This window comes from Argiope bruennichi, chromosome X2 (assembly GCF_947563725.1).
Source record: "Argiope bruennichi chromosome X2, qqArgBrue1.1, whole genome shotgun sequence".
Taxonomy (NCBI): domain Eukaryota; kingdom Metazoa; phylum Arthropoda; class Arachnida; order Araneae; family Araneidae; genus Argiope; species Argiope bruennichi.
In genome coordinates this window covers 14,910,713-14,928,751 of record NC_079163.1, presented here as the reverse complement: position 1 = coordinate 14,928,751, position 18,039 = coordinate 14,910,713, and the positions used below count along the sequence as shown (strand labels likewise).

General features: G+C 30.2%; 1 protein-coding gene across 3 annotated transcripts in view; it reads left to right on the top strand.

Moving 5' to 3' along the window:
- Nucleotides 1-18,039, top strand: part of LOC129960139 (serine/threonine-protein kinase WNK1-like) — a 177,632-nt gene that overhangs the window by 71,338 nt on the left and 88,255 nt on the right. For all 3 annotated transcript variants that reach the window (XM_056073316.1, XM_056073315.1, XM_056073314.1), the window contains exon 3: nt 14,089-14,261. In XM_056073316.1, the coding sequence (XP_055929291.1) occupies nt 14,089-14,261 (173 nt within the window). The remainder of the gene's footprint in view (nt 1-14,088; nt 14,262-18,039) is intronic.

Genomic DNA, 18,039 nt, shown 5'->3' with positions numbered 1-18,039 from the left:
CTTAGATAGCAATATGCATAGAAATATTTCTTGTATGAATTATATTTTGACATCCTTTATACTTTTAAAATTTAATTGTATTAAAATGAAGAAATAGTCTGGATAATTTTTGCTGTTCTCTGAATAGTATAGTAAGGAAAAAATTAGTTTTGAGAGTACATACTAGCTATTTAATTTCGCATTTATTATTATTTATTATTATTTTTCTATTTATATATATATCACTAACATTTTCAAGAAACTTCTTCATAACTTTATATTGCATTAATATATAATTTTGAAGGAAAAATTGAAAATAACTATTCCTTTCTCATTAATTGCCTGAAATCTGAAAATGGTCTTTGCTTATGAGGTATGATTGCAATCTTCTGATATATCATTAGCTCAATACTTGAAAGAAGTATTCAGCTGAGAAGTCGAACGGTTTAAGTGACTTAGTGGGTGCACCTATACATATATATGTATGCTACTCCTTGCATCCCATATCTTTAAAAGAGTGAAAATTTAGGAAACGCCAGATATTTATGCTGACATAATGTTTGGAACTCCAGAAATATCAGTTAGAAGGCTGATTTTTTTTCTAAATCCAGCTTTGCAAGTGGAGCAATTGTAAAGCATATCCTTGACATACCTACTTAAGTTTGGAGAGGACCTGTTTGTGATTCACCGATTAGAATAGGAGAAATGCGGGACAGCAAGGAAAAGAATCAAGGAATTGAAATTTAGGGTTTATATATTTAGATTTTACTTGTTGCTTTCACTTCATGCATTTCTAGAATAAGTATCCGTGAAAGAAGAATATGAAATTGGTAGCTTTTATCAGGATTCAGAAAAATGAGAATTTTTGATAGTTCACCTGTCTGCCATTTGTGACAAGAAGAGAGGGGGAAAAAATATTACGGCATTAGCTGCCCTGTTTAAGATAGGGAAGAAATTTCTAATATTCTTCTACAATCAGTACTCGAACTTAAATAATTTTCAATTTATTGTTTCTTGGATTTTTATTTAGAGATTTTGCCTTTTATTGATGATCTTTCAAAAATGATACAAGAAGAATCAAGTTTCTTAATAAAGCAGTTACTTAAGAAAAAAAACTTCGTTAGTAATATTAGAGTGTTATATTGTTTTTGTTATTATTGTTGTTGTTTAGCAGCTTGTTAAGTTTTCTGAAATTTTCTTGAAATGCGCCCATTATTTTAGATATTTTTTAAATCTTTTGTTTAATTCGTATGCTTGTATTCTTCTTTGTTTCATTTAATTAGATTGAAAAGAGTTTTTTTTTTTTTTTTTCTGCGCAAGAGGAACAAAATAATTTTATTTTTATATTTATTTTAATATACGTATGGTGGGTGCACTTTTGTCAATTATCTTACTTGATATAAAATTTTTTCGTTAATTTTTATATCCGATGGAAAGTTCTTTTTAGAATCGATTTTAACATTGATTTTTTTAAAACTAACGGTTCGATGCAGCACATTATTATATGAAATTTTATATGATATTTCTTATTATATTATGAGATAATTTTTAAAGACTCTTTTATTTCCTTTCAATTTTTATAACCTTTGAACGAAATTTTCGGCCTTTTCTATTTCCCCCCTCCCTCCTCCTCTTTTAAAGACGGTTGGATGCATCGATTTGGTCTTATAAATGTCAAAGGTTCGAAGTCTATAAAATTATGCATGTAAACTTGGAAAAAGAAACAAACAAACAAGCAAGCAAGCAAGCCTTACATTACAAATTGAATCAGTAACGTGAAATCGTGAGAAGATATATTCAAATGTTGTTTACGTAGACTAAAGGAATAAACATTCCACATATATATTTGATTTTTTTTTTTTTTTTTTTTTTTGCATTATTTCGCATACATTTATATAATTAAGTTTAAGCATCAGTAAGGAATACCTGCAAACAAATATAGCAATTAAAGGACATGTTTTCAACGTTTCATACACCGTTGTTTTAGGTATTCAAAGGTATGATATTATTAATTTGTGTGCATTCCTTGTAACCCGTCAATAATAATGTTTTCAATAACTTTTAAACTGGTTTCAGATAAAATATTTTCTTTTTGTTCAAATAATAGATATTGTGCATGCAGTTGCACGAAGGAACTACCACTACAGTTTTTCTTTTCATATGAACTGCAATCTAGCAACTGACCTTCAAACGTTTATTTTCACACATTTGTTTGTTCATTAATAGAAAGGGATTCTTTTCTTTTTCCCTTTAGCTTTCATGTAGATTTGAATAGATATTTAAATGTGTATGTTGGCAATGACTATTATCAGGTTTTGTTTGTGACTCCTATTGAAGCTGTCTATTTCGTAAAACTCGTGCTTAAAAGAAAATAATACATATTTTAATATTGCACTTGGTAATGCAAGATTGAACTTAATGTTTATGACTATTAGTCGTATCATCTGCTTTCAGTCGCATCATTGTTATAAGAGATTTCACTTATGTCTTTATTTTAAATTAATTACTGTCTAAATTTTAAAATCAAGAACTTAGGAAAAATGGTACTTTTTTCCTTGATTTTCTCTTTATTTGTTTTATTTTATATTTTTCTTTTTTATATTAAGTTTATTAATCATCTAGAGATAGTTAATACAAAACTGAAAATTTTTAGAACTTCCATAAAATAATTCTATATTTTAACCGTTTAAACATACAGCTGCAAGATAGCAAAATTGCAGCCATTCAGTTTGTAGAGCCATTAAGACAGCACACTGGATTTCACATTTATTTTTCTGAAAATAGAGGAACTTAGAAAATTTTTTATTGGATTTTTTTCAAAAGTCTCTGTTAATTAAATTATTAAATAACAAATTTATATAAAACTTGTGCTATATTTTTTCTGTGTTAATTTTATTTTTGTGTACTTTCTCGAAGATAAAATTCTCAGATCAAATCGAGCTCTCATTAATATCCAGCAGTCGGATTTTCTGTTCATGATGCTCTGTTCATTTAGTGATTGCAGAATATCACACGTATTTTTAAATGATGTGGCTCACGCGTTGATATTAACATGATGCTGATTCTATAGTGCTAATTATCATTGAAATTTCTTGTTCTTTTGTGACCATTGTTAAATAGAATAAAGCTTATGTGTATGCGGGGGGGGGGGGCTATTTGCATTAATGAATCTACTTTCATCGAAAGGAAAAACGTCTGATCTTTTTACTTATACATATTTGCTGAAAAATTTGGTATTGGGACTCATCCGTACCGGGCATTTCCATACGGGTCATTAACGTCCAATAAATCATTCGCAACTCCTTGAAAAAAAGGGTATGGGGAGTGATTAGTCTAGGTTTGCTAAAAACATTGGTTGTTGACAAGAATGTTGGGCTAGAAAATGTTTTGGTATTTTAACTAAATTCTGGTACTTAAACATAAGGAAAAAGCTTAAGTCAGTTTGTCTGTGTGTGTATATATATGCTGTCTGTACAAGCCAGTGTTGCAATCTCTTATAGAATTGATTCTTATCATTAATACAACCGGCTTGTAAACAAGACTGTTGATTGACAGTTTTATGATTGGTACGGAAATGTCCCATTCGGAAAAGTCATACAACCGAAGATTTTGAGTTCTAATTGGTTAGACATGAATTTGTTTTTTTCACTTTGACTACTGCCATCGGAATGAGTTGAACAAAAAAAGTAGCTTTGGCGATATTAGAATAACGTTTACACGATTTAAAACATAGGTTGATTGAAAAGAAATTCATATTTCAGTTCTATTCTTAATTTCGGAAAGATTTTCGGAAGGAAAAAAAAAAACTCGATGAAGCTCAATTGTTATTTTGATATATGTTGCAGATGTATTTTAAGTGATATTAAATTCCGAAAATTCAATTTATGTGTTTTCATTGTATTATTATTTTTAAGAAAATAAAAAAAAAAGCATTGTTTCTTATTATTTCCATATGCTCGTATTCTGATCGCGTACATTTCTCTTTCTTTCTTTTTTAATTCGTACCCGTACAGACTGGGAAAAAAAGGGGCGAAATATCTATTCTCCTTTATAAGTTATGGTAATGAGGAGGTTTCAGAGACGATTCAAGACAAAGGCACATTTACTGAAATGATTACTGGTCTGTGTCACGAAAGTTGTTATGAGCAAATTTATTTCATTTTCTCAGAATAGAATAGAGCAGCATACCTATCTCCACCTCTTCTCGTACATACAAGTTGACGAGTTGGTCTCAGTTTAACTAATGCACTCATTGGTGCTCCATGATCTGCGAATAAAATGGTCAACTCGTACAGTAAACATCATGCGTGGTTTCTTGTCTTTATTTTAAGCTTGTTATTTCATTTAAATCATTTTTCACGTTAGGGATACTTTCTTTCTCTCTCAAAAGAATCCTTCTAGGATAGTGATAGCAGGATTTCCTAAACAATAGTGATATGAAAGGTCTGAGACTGCTGCTTCCGATAACAAACCATTCATTAAAAAAAGACATAGTTTGGAATGACAAAGGTAGATTAAGAGAGTTAGTTTTTATATTAAAAAGTACGACTTTAAATATAGTTTGCCATCAGAATTTTTTATATTTTGGTTGATTATATTATAGATTGTCTGCATAGCAAATCGTTACCCCCCGCATTCGAAATTTCGAAGTTAAATGCATTTTTATTAATTCCGGGATAAGAAAACAGCTGTATATTTCTTTTGTATGCTCTGGCAGTGGAATCTTATTTACCAAGTTTTTCTTATTTGAAGCGTTGCTTTTATCAGCGAATTTCTAAATTTTTCTACATTATATCGTATAGCTTTAAAGTGATCATTAATCCGACAAATTAATATAAACGACTTTACATTACTGAATGAAAGATTTGATAAGATGACAATTAGATGGATGCCAGGTCTTGCACACAAAAAGTTTATATATTTTGTCCAGTTGAGTTTTTGATAAAATGTAAGTGAAAAGTTTTTTACTGGAAGCTTTAATCTTACATTTTATAATAACGGATTCGAGAACCAAACGGCTTGCGGAAAGGAAACTAAACGGAAAGCCATTTTTCCTATCGGTCGGGCGTATTATAAAATTAATGCGTGCTTTGTGGATCTTCTGTATGTAACGATAGATTAATGTTTCAAGCCGAAATTAGGCTGAAAATTAATAAACGAATTTTTTTTTCCCTTTATACTATGTTGTAACCGCGCGTTACTATTAATTTCTTTTGAAATCAAATGATAATTAAGATTGCCAAAACTTCTTACTTTTTAACAGGAGATATTTTTTAAAAAAAATCATGTTTCTAAGTAATTGTATTAATGGATTGAGACCGTTTTGCTTACCCTCACTTTTTTAAGGAAACATGGTATGTAACATAAATTCCCTTTTAAATTTTCGCTATTTGAATTATAAAATATCTAGCTTCTTCATAGTTCTGTCAGGAAAGACTGAAGTGTTGATAAACTTTTCTATTTCTTTCAAGAAAATTGTTACGGGTAAGCCTCAAGCTCTTGTGCATTTGGCTCTGTTCCTGACACGATTAAAAGAAAGAACGGGTTCTTTTTTTTTATTCCCCTCATCTATCCTACTCTCTTACTTAAAAAATAAAGACAAGTAAAAAATAAACAAAATAAACACAAGCATGGTGTTGACATTCAGTTGGTGAATTTTCTGCCTGGAGGTTTTCTTGTTTGTGTCTTAATTGTGGCAGACAGTTTAAAGAATTCGTTGAATTTGTCGACAAGTCTTAAAAACAGCTTTTTAGAGATGACAGACGCGTAACGATTAAATTACTATCCCATCTCGAGTTTTAATTTATTTAAAGTTGTAAACCATTCAATTTAATGCGAAAATTAAAATCCACAATTTTTCTAAAAACGTTGTAGAAATCTTTTTAGGCTTTATTTATCGGAAATCTCTGAAAATTTGCCATACATATGCTAAATTTCAATATTTTGAACAGAGAATCGGAGCGACGTATATTAAAGCTACAGATTTCGATGGATTTTTCGAAGTAAATGCACGGAACAATTTTGTGTACTAAACGTGACCCCTGAACATCATGTTTGTTGAACTTTTCAGGTATTTACAAATTAATTACAATGGAAAATGAAACTGGTTGGATTTAAAGCCAAAATTTTTTTATTTAACGCAGAATAAGATTCAGTTGACTCATTTTATTATAAAATTCCTGCAGCCGTATTGGATTGAGTGAAACATAAAAAGCTGTCTTTCCGGGTAGAAAAGTACTTTTATTTACTAATAAAAGATAAAGTATTGAAAAAACTGAAGCTTGTCTATAAAACAGCAGGACTACTGGCTCAAACACAATATCCTAACTTTAAAAAAATTTCTTTTCAAACTTTGTAATGCATGATGATAAAGAAAAAACATGCATATACTGTTACTGTTTATGCATATGCCTTTAAAGGCCTGCATATACTATTCTTTACAAAACGAATAGCAATAAAGAGATTTATTTGATTATGTTTAATGAGAGATAAATTGTTAGAAAAATAAAAGTACAACTCAAAAGCTACGTGCAAAATTCAATTTATAGTATTCAAATCTCTAGTGGCAAATAATGACACATTACATTGGTTAATTAATAGTTTGGATCTCTGTCTAGATTATTAGATAAAGATTCAAACTATTAATGCCTGCACAAATTCAATATTCATTGACCATTTGATAGCAATAGCATCACCCATGATAATCAATTAGGAAATATTCTCAATCTGACTCTATATGAGCGATAGAAATTTATGTTCATGGACATAATTGCGTTTTTAAGTACTAATTATAAACCAATAATTCATAAAAGGTATAAGAATGAGGATTGACTTTCGGCTTCGGGACCGAAGTTCTCTAGTTCGAGACTCGACTCCACCACATACTAGCGCCTGATGCACTTTTAATTCATTATGGCTCAGCGTCATCTCGATGAAGTCACGTAAAGGACAGAAATATCGACTTGGATTGCATTTTCATCTCTGATTATAGTTCAGAATCACTAGGTCTATTCTAAAATATCCATAATGTGTTTTTAAAATGGGATGTAAATTTTATTAAACAGAATGTAGAAGGCGACGTGAAATAAATAAAATTTAATATTACCTTAAACCATGATGCCCTTGCAATTAATGTGACACTGTTTAAAACTATTATTAGTATGTCTCAAGTGAAAAGTAAATTACTAGTGAAGATGATTTTAACACCTCAGTGTCGTCGCGGTCACTGGCAAAGAGTCAAATAAAATAACAGACTCGGGCTTTATCACGTTTCTCGATATGCATTACTAATAGACATTGCTTAATTAAACGTTATTATGAGATTATGTAAAAGCTAATTCTCACCTTTCTTACTTGACCTTGTATGAATTTGAAATCATTAACATCAATAAAATCATTTTAATTGAAAGTTTTTATATATATTTTTTTCGATTTATAAAAAATTGCAAATTTCAAGCATCCTGACTGAGACATTGGATATTACACCAATTATTTTCGTCTTAAATCGCATTGAAATTTGAAACGATTCTTGGAAGATGTTGATGAAATAAATATAGTTCCGTTTCCTTACTTATCGGTGTCAAAAGTTTTGTCGATCTGAAACTTACGGCGTCAATTCGTTTGTTTCGAAATGTGGCCTATTGTAGCCTTTTTACTTAATAAGTGCGTTGTTGAGAATGAAAAAATAAGGGAGAGGAAATCGAGCAGTCTGTTGACATAGAGGCAAATCACGTGGGATAACTGCGACATCCTTTCATTCTCTTGGTCGAAAGACTGTCGTGATATCACGCAAGCATTTAAGGTGGTGGGGATGGGGAAGACGACAATTAAGATTTGGAGGTTTGCCAAAATGATAAATTCAACTATAATTTTGTCTAATTTTATCTTTGTATTTCGATTATCGGTTCAATTTGTGAACCGATAATCGTGAACCTTTTCAGCCTGCACGATTATTTCTGTTCGTCTTGTATTGTTAGTAAATGCTGTGACGGGACATTTATATATCGCCTCAGTTTAATCATGTAACTTGGAGAATTATTATATTTTCCCCTCCCTTATCTTGGAGAATCATTACGATAGCGAGGTAAATTATTTTAGTAGGTTGGTTTAATGGATTTTTACCTTTTGTTTGAAATATTCATTTAATTTTCAAATACTCTTTTACTTAAAGTTTTTAATGCTTTATTTAAAGATTTAAGAAAGATTAGATATGTTTTAAATCGGTAAAAGCATTTTCCCAGTATTTTATATATTCAATCCCGTATTCAGGAAAAAAAAAAAAAAAAAAGAGGATAAATTTTCTTTTTTTCGAAAATATAATGAGCATGACATGGCATCATGATCTATTTTTTTTTTATGGAATGTAACGGAAAACAAAAAATCAGAACATTATTTGAAATGTCCTTTCATTTTTAATTATATTGAAATATTGGAAAGAATTCTTTATCTATAAAATACTAAAAGTCAAAGTATCAAATTCTTTTTATTCTAGCTATTAATATATTTTCAGCTGCGAAAAACAATGCTACTTTTTGTAATATATAAATGGAAAGATTTCTAAATGTTTTTTTTGTTATCCATTTCAGTTAATTTTGGTGTCAATTGTCTGATTATATTACTATTTTATAATAAGATAAATCGTGATGTAATCAGCCTTTAAAAATTTTTTAAACCTGTAAATGAAGTTGTTTGACTGCAGATGACTTGACACTTCAAACATAATAGCGGCTGGTGGTAAGAGTTTTATTTTATTTTTGGTTATTTTTATGTTTTCAGAGACCTTGTTAGTCGCTGGTTACTTATCGTTAGAAAACATATCAATTTGATAGTTAAGAGTGTTAATTAAATTGAATGAATATATTGAATATAAAAAGAATCGTTAATACAGTTTGTATAGCCATTAAATTTTTTTACATAGCCCTTTGATTTTTAAAAATTGTGAGGATTTGAATGTACTTAAATGCTCCTTCAGTCTTAAAAGGATTAACTTAGGAAACCCTCCTACAGAAGATGTATACGTTTTTTATGGGCATGTATTTATGACGTAACTTAGATATCAGAAAGCGGCGGCGGCTTCAGATTTTCAACTCATCTTTATTGAAGTGTGTGTGTGTGTGTGTGTGTGTGTGTGTGTGTGTTTGCACAAATCAAATGTTCGACATTTCTTCATTCATATTCTATAACTTAAGGTAAATTTCAATAGAAAAAGTCGTCTGGTCATCATCTATGCAGCGAATCTCGATTTTATTAAAGAAAGTCGAGATTTGACGTATATCCATTAAATCATAAATTGAATTTGTTCAATTCTGCTGAAATCGATTTTGTAATAGAATAAAAAGAAGTTATTCGTGTGAGCGAAATGTGATTATGAAAAAAACACCTATTTACGACAATCAAATTAGATCAGAGGCATAAAAAAAGAATAAATAAAATTAGATTACTGTTCCATTTCTTAACACGTCAATTACCATATGAGCTGTATTTAACTCGCGTAATTTTTGACTAGAGTGTTGCCAATCATATGTCTTGTTTTATTTTTTCACTGTAAAACACCTTGAAATTTTCATGCGACATTTAACGTGTTAATTAAAGAATTAAACATGTGTTAATGTATATCTTGTAGTTAATTTTTATGAAAACTGCCTGGAATTTTGGAACGGGCCCTTTATCAAATGATTAAAATAACTCTAGAAAAAAACACAGCAAAAATGAAATGGTATAATTTATTGACGGTTAAAATTATAAGATTTTCTTACTATTGGACAAATGTATTTATAAATTTTATTCTTTTGCTCTCTAAATTTATTAATTTGGAATTTGAAATTCTTATTTTGTTTTGCATTGTATGAATAAGTTTCTTTTAAATTTTATCTCATTGTTTTCGTTCATAGTATAAAGGCAAAACATTAACTTGAAACCGTTGAACTTCATCACTTCAGTTTTCACCTGCTCAGAACTTCAAAATCAGCTGCTTCCTTTTAATCCGTTACGAAAACAAGGAAGTCCCCCCCCCTCCACTGTCTGTGAAATTGTTGTCAAAGATGATAGTGTTTTTTTTTTTTTTTTTTTTTTTAAAGAATAAGACCTTGCCAGTAATTTTTATTTTCTGAATGAATTTTTTTAGGATATATACACCAGCCGCATCATTAAAGAAAAGAAGTTTGGAAGCGTCAGTATTCTTATTCATTTGTCTTTAGTAAAACGAACTTGGCCTTCGCTGTACGACGGTTGGTCGCTGAAGGATATAGGAGCTCGTGGTGGTGGCAGTGTGGTGTGTCTCATATTACTTTTGCGTTCGCTGACGTGTGTTATCATTTGTGGCCTCTCTTATAAACTTATAGACAAGGTGACGCATTCTGTCGAAGTGCATGACGATTGCTGCAATCAGGAAATAATTTGCTTTGCCTACTTTTTTTTCTTTTTTTCTTTCTGTCTCTTGCTTTTCTTCTTTCATCCATCTTTCGAGAGGAAACACGTGATTTTCAGTTTTTCTCGTTTAGTGATTGAAAATTTTTATCAATTTAACCAGTTACAGTAATGGGTCATAAACTTTCTCGAACATTCACATCAGCTTATTAAAAATGTATTACTATAGTTATTAGTATCGATTTATGTTATGAACTGTTGTGCAGTTACTTACAACTTGTATTATTTACCAACTGTCTTTGGCGACCAACTTGTTAACAGAAATTCTTGTTGTGTTTCTGTTTTGTATATAGTAGAAATGACAAATAGTATCAATAAGATCGTAACCAACGCTCAGGAGGAAATTTAAACAAATAAACAAACAAACAAAAAAAACCCCAATTGTCTTCAAAAGGAAATAAACTGAATATAAAATTTTACGATTAAACATTTCAAATAACTTTATTGCCTTAAAAATATAATCTGTTCATAGAAAAAATATTTAACCTTTACCAAAATAATAATAATAAAATAAATTTCAAAAATCATTCATCGAAATTTGAATGTGATGATAGAAAGCTACAGGTTCAAAGAATGTTAAATTTGTTTTATTATATTATGGTTCTTAAATTACATTGGAAGTTTCATTGTTAATTAGCATCAAAAGCCAATAAATGATAGTGCCAAATATCATTAGTTGTTCATGATGTGGAAAATTTGAATAATGATAAAATTAAAAATGACCGACTCAAAATTTTCCAGTATAGGATTTCTACATTCTTCTAGATATTAACTATGTTTATCGGGCTTGCATTTAGCGAGAAAGTAATCACGTCTGTATGACAAATATCAACCACATTTATATATATGTGGCTTTTTTTTTTAAATGTCTTTATTTTTTTGTGAAGTAGTGATTTATTTAAAAATATTTATGGAAATGCTGAGGTCTCGAAGTGTTACAGAAATCTTTTTTTCCCCTCCTTCTTTTTACTCCAGGTGTGCCTGGAAGACCAATCGGATAAATGCACATAAATTACTGTATAATTTAAAAACCAATATTACATAATTGAATTATACTATTAGTTGAACTTAGAATATCATATCCGGATAGATCATATTATAAGCTTCTTAACTAAATCATATGTAGAATCCATAAATAAGCTTGCATGTTTTTGTTCTTTTATTTCCTAAGTATTCTAAATCATGTGGCATTTTACAACTTGGCAGGTTTCAACATGTATCTAATACATAGATTCGTCTGTGATTAAATCTGGAAAAGTATGCTTGATTAGATTTGCACGCCAAGTTGCTTCAATCTTCATTATATAATGTTTTAAAATTCTGGAAACAAAATAAAACACTCATATTCATAAAATTTAAGTGGAAATTGTTGAATAATATCGTATAAAAAATTCCAGCGCTTCTTTTTGCTCATCATATATATACTTTAAAGTCAAGAAAAGTATATGAAGTATGAGCCGTCTTTAGATACATATGAATCTCATTTGAATAATTATCTTCACGTTTAATTTCATAAAAATTTCAATTTTTCCTATTGTAACATTTACTTATTATTTTCTTAAGCCATCTTACAATTTGAAAACTTGATTGATATTTTTCTGAGGTTTAACTATTTTGGTCGTCCCAGTTTTTTATAATCCGTTTCTTTTACAGAACACGTTTGGATTACATGCAGCGGAAATATTATATATTATTGTGAACGTCAATTAGCAAATGCATAAATTTTTTTTGAACTGGTGTATATGTATATTTTCGGAATGCCTTGGCGCAGCTGTAATGTTAGTGTGAGCTCATGGAAATGATCCCAATGGAATTCATTTTACTTTTTTATTTATATTCATGTTTGTGTTGGCTGGCCAAATTTTATTTGCACTTGTTGTTTCACCCATCGTTAGTCACAAATCATTTTCATACTTAAATTATCGTAAAAATTTGTTCTTTGATATGTTCACTTGATTTTGATAATTTTGCTTTATAAATTATAAATATAATAATTGACCCCAAGGAGAATGTGAATATTCTGTAGAAAAATTCAAATTGTAATGCCTTAAAAGTAAAATATAACAAAAAAAAATGGATTAACCTAATATGTTATGCATATCTATTAAATATTGCTTCTAAGGAAGTGTTAGAATGAATTACGCATGTTTTTATGACATTTTGGAAATTTTTTAAAAATAAAATAAACCTTTTCAAGTGTGTTGCAAATATTTTATATGTTGTGCCTCTTTAATTATGCAACCACACTAGCTACTCCGCCCCGCCTAATAAAGGCATTCAGATTAAATCTGCTTGACCGGAACGCGACAGCAACTCTAGAGGGAACTGTGGTTGAGTCCTAAGGGCCATCACTGGTCACAGTACAACTCTTCCCATGGGAAGCACGTCCCGTCATCGATGGGAGGTAGCCGACCCCCTCCATTTCTGTGCCCACCAGGGTGCCGAGAACCAACCACCAAGCCAGGAGCTTCTCATCCTCATTTCTGAGGTTCCCTTCGGGGGGGGGATTCTTTAAGTATGTAAAGATGTTCAGATACTTCGGTGGCAAACTCGAAAAACTGCCAGTAGGCATCAAAAGGAACACAAATTGTAATGGAACGCGATATTGCAGACTAAGCTTAATCGGTGAAAATTGCTAAAATACGACATAATGCATATCTCCTCCAAACTCAAATAAAAAAGGAAAATTTCAGAATTGCTCTGCAGATCGTTAAAGAATAATTTATGAAGAATTTAAAAGTAATTTCTTTCAAAATCGATTAATTAGCTGCGTTTTTTATGTCGAGATCACGACGTGATATGCCAAAGTGCGCGTTTTAACGTTGCGTCGTTTTCACCCACATTATAACTATTGTTTTATCTGTCCAATTCGACGGAAATTGCTTCAGTATATTTCAACATTCTCGAACTCTTTTTGTAATCGTTATTTGGTTTCATTAAGATTACATCCATGTTATTGGAGGCATTAGGTCCATTTCTCAATAATACCCAAGAAAATTATTTAATTCACATAACCATTCCCCAATAAAGGAGTCATGGAATTTTAGATGAAGATACTGCTATTCCGATATTCCATGCTAAAAATATCGAAGTTAATGGTAAAAATCCGCACTTATAATAATATGAATTCGATCTAAAGAACTATTTCTATCTGAATAATTTTTTTATTTGCCTTATTAGTCATTCCTTTAAATACTTATACAGCAAAATTGTAGTCTTTTTTTTTTATGGCAGAGTGATTTTGAATCTACTATCATGTTTTCAAGGATGTCGTGTATGAAACGAACTTGAACAGTTGAAGGTCGATATTATAAAAATCAAGTATTTTGAATGAGTTACCTGCACTATAAACGTTCGAAACACTTAATGCTATAAAAAAAAGTTCGCATTAATTACCTTATTAATTTATTTGAATTATAGGAATATCGAAATACGTGTTGAATTAATAATATTAACGAATATTGAATCAGTAGATGTGATGGCATATGGTAGATACATTTATATCTCGGGCTGCATCTAATAAAAAATAAGAGAAGAAATTCTTTCTCTCGTTATTGTTTAAGCAAAAAGTAAACAAGGGGACAAAAATTTTACTTTCTAAGCTTTTCAATAGCTAGAAAGAATTGTAAATAAACTGTATGCATTTATAATATGTCATTATATGCTTTTATTTTTCATTTACAGGAACGTTTGAACAAAAATGAACGCCAAAGGTTTCGAGAAGAAGCGGAAATGTTGAAAGGACTTCAAAATCCAAACATTGTTAGATTTTATGACTATTGGGAAATGGATTTGCCACCGAAAGGAAAATATTTGGTCCTAATAACCGAATTAATGACTTCAGGGACTTTGAAAACGTAAGAAATAAGTTTTGGACTGTCATTAACTGTTTTTATGAGCCATTTAAAAAATTATGGAATCAAGAGTATTTAATACATTTGAATGTTTCATTAAGTTTCTCTATGGAACTAAGATTTATGAGAACTTTTCGTACGGTTAATTTCTATCATAATTAAAGGCTGTCTTTTAATAGCTGTTAAATTTTTATTGCTTGTGTAAGTGGATTGATATAATTTTATTCTGGATGGACAAATTAATTTATCGTGATTTAATTCTTTCAAAACAAATACTTTTCTTATTGTTATATTAACTATTTCTTTAATTGAATGGTCTAAAATTGAATCTATTGCAAAAATGTCTGAACTTGTAAAAGTAAAAAATTTATAGCTATCATGAAAGATGCTGCCGAATTTTCGCATAGAAATTCTATTTCTTGTAAAATCCAACTATTTTATTTTATTAGAGATGGATTTGAAAAACTTCACAAACTTCTTTTTTTGTGTGTGTGTGTGTGTGTAAAAATAGCTTTATAGTTTTTATCAAAACTCGGTACTAATAAAATGACCAACTATGAGTAATTCTATTATGGGAAACAAGTCTTCTGAAGCAGCTCAAATTATAAAACAATTACTAAGTAAATATATATCGGCAGAGCAAATTGCGCTCTATATGTTTCTATAAACATAGAGAAATCGCGTACTTAATTTCCATTTAAAATTTAATTCCTCATCGACACTCATAAAATTAGATTAAAAAAAAAAACTTGTATTTAAAAAATAAAAAAACAACAACTTGTATTTAAAAATAATCCTAGAATTTTCTGTGTAATAAAGTTTCCTTAATAAATATTTGTGAATAAAACAATTGAAGGATTAGCAGTTCTAAAGAAGTCATTTTTATGTTAAAAGTACTAATGATAGGGTGAATATTTTCTCAGTTTGTCATGAAAACATTGAAGAAAACAAAGATCAAATATAATCTTACTCCCAAGATTCACAGATTCGAAACCTTCATGGGTTTTATTATTTTTGCCGTAAACGCTTTAAAACCTTTGAAATTTAACCTTCTTCCTCTCGTAGAAAAAATAATTTGAAAATGCGAAATATCTCGTACTTCTGTAATGAAGATTAAATTGTTGCCATGTATTTTAGTATTGTTATTTTGACCTAGGGAAACTCAGACGTACGTATTACAATTCTTCTATACCGCCATTAACCATTAGCCAATGGCAGAGATTGTTCAAAGAGCAAAAATAGGAAACATGTAAAATAGATTTGAATATTATTCTGATGGATTTGAAAATTTAAAGCGTGATAAGGTAACCACCGATAATGTTTCTGCATCATTTTATGTTAGTTAATATGCCAAATAGTTGTGGTCGGTTTAGTAAAATAAAAGTTAAAAATTAAATACAGATTTTAAAAGATTAGTTAAGAAATAATTTTGATGCTTTTTTTCTTTTTTGATTTACAAATGCGTAGGAAGCCATAAAATAACTTTCTGTGTTAGGAGGCATTCATAGATAAAATTAAAGAACAGAATGAAACCATGTTTCATATACATACCGCAAAACTAGCATAAAAGCTGGATTCCTAAAAAAAAAAAAAAAAAAAAAAAAAAAAGGCGGGGGGAACTTATACACAGGAAATGTCAACGAAATGAAAATGTTGCATGTGTGTCATTTATTTCTAAATATAATTTTTTTTTGTCACTCGAAAATTAATGTAATTTTGTTTAATCTCTTTTTTTGGGCATTCATTGTAATGATAGACATGGCACTTTTCAACGGAAATGCAGATTTCAGCATTTTCAGAATCGAAATTTATCATTTTTCAAATTAATTAATTTTGTTTTATGTAATAATTTATGGAGTAGTAGAGGGATTTTTTAGGGAAAAAAAAGGGTGTGTGTGTGGATGGGAGGGACTTGTACAATTTTATTTTTTATATCTCAGAGTAGTGAATTGAGCTATGTATTTAAAGAATTATTAGGTTTTAATTTATACCGTCATGTATGGTTCTGATCTTCTTTGTTTATCGATCTTTCTTTAGATGCTTATCTGATCCATAGTTTTATTTTTAAAAGCAGAAGCAAGAAGAAAATCATAGTCAAAATTGTCATATATTCAACATATTGTTATTGTGAATTTTATGCCATCTAATCGACGTTTTGTTGATTTCCTACATTAGCATCGGTTAAACTATTCAATTTCAGGTAGTTTAAGTTTCAATTGGAGTTCCAGGTTCGATATCAGAGTTCACTTAAGATCCACCATTTTTGTTCTCCTGGTGGTGTTAAAACTGACATCGAAGATTGCATGACATTTCCCTATTGGACACTTCCGTACCGGTTATAAAACTGTCAATCAATGGTCTTCATGTATATATGAATTATTTATTTGATCTCCGGAAATTCTAAAGCTATGTGGATGTATTTGTCTTTTAATTAGAAATTTATCAGTTGTTAAATTCTCTCACTGATTGTCTAAATGATGCAGTGTATTTTTTAAAATAGAATTTTACCATTTTCGATATATATTTAAATTAATATTTTCGTTTTAAAATTATATTTGACATACTTTGAATGTGAATGAATGTCGGATTGCTGCTATGACTTCCAAATATTCTGGATATATTTAGACGTGTATTTTAAAGTTTGCTAATTTTAATATAATTTTGTTTGCTAATTTTAATATAAAAACATTTTCTTTATGTTTAAGCGTCAAAATGTAGTTAAATTACCAATACATTTTCTAGCCAAACATTTTTGCCAACAGCTAAAACGTTTAGCTAACCTAAACTAATCCCTCCCTAACCCTTCTTTTCAATGAGCCACGGAAGATTTATTGGACTTTTATAACTCGTGTGGAAATGTCCTGTACAGTAAAGTCCTAATACAACGTCAAAAAATAAACAACCTGTTGGTATTGCGGTGAAGTTAAGAGGAGGAAATAAAGGCTAAATTGTCATAATTGCCGTCGTCATTCTCTGACAGTGGTTTAAAATTTCGAGCCCGTGTCCAATTAGCCTTCATTTTACTTGACAAAAAGGCATTAATATAAACAACTAAACTGTGTCTCCAGCACAAGTATGGGCCGCGATGGCCTATTGATAAGGCGTCGGCTTCGGAAACGGAGGGTTTCAGGTTCGAGACTCGATTCTACTGAAGAACCGCCATGTAAGCTGCAACTAAATTTTTAAAGAAAATTAAGTGTTTAATATCTATTTTATTTGCCTACTTGTACATGCACGTGAAGTCCCAGAAGAAATTTTACTCCACAATCCCCTTCTCTTTATTGGATCACGGAAAGTTGTTCCAGAAACGAGAAGTGCCACGAATGCAAAAAATTAAAGAATCTTTTATTATAATTGAAAAAGGTAAAGACTGGGAATAATTTTCTTAAACCAAGAATATTGTGCCACTGGTCCGTGTTGAATATTTGTACTTCCCGGCAAGTATTAAAATAAATATACGACAGAAGTTTTATTGTGCTTTCTAAAATTTCTAATTCTTATGTTAAAAAATTGCTAAATAGTCATTTTGTTAATAAATAAACAGAATTTTATAAGAGAATAAGTTTTACAATTTTTAAATGTAGAAACTATCTGAGATCTTGCGTTCTGCGGTGGCCTGGTGGTAAGGTCTCGGTTTCGAAACCGGAGGGTTTCTGGTTCGAGGCCCGATTCCCCCGAAGAACCGTCGTGTAAGCGAGTCTGGTGCACGTTAAATCCGTTAGGGCCAAACTTCCTCCCGCTGGTGTGGTGTGAAAGTTTGGAGAAGGGGTGCCATCTCACT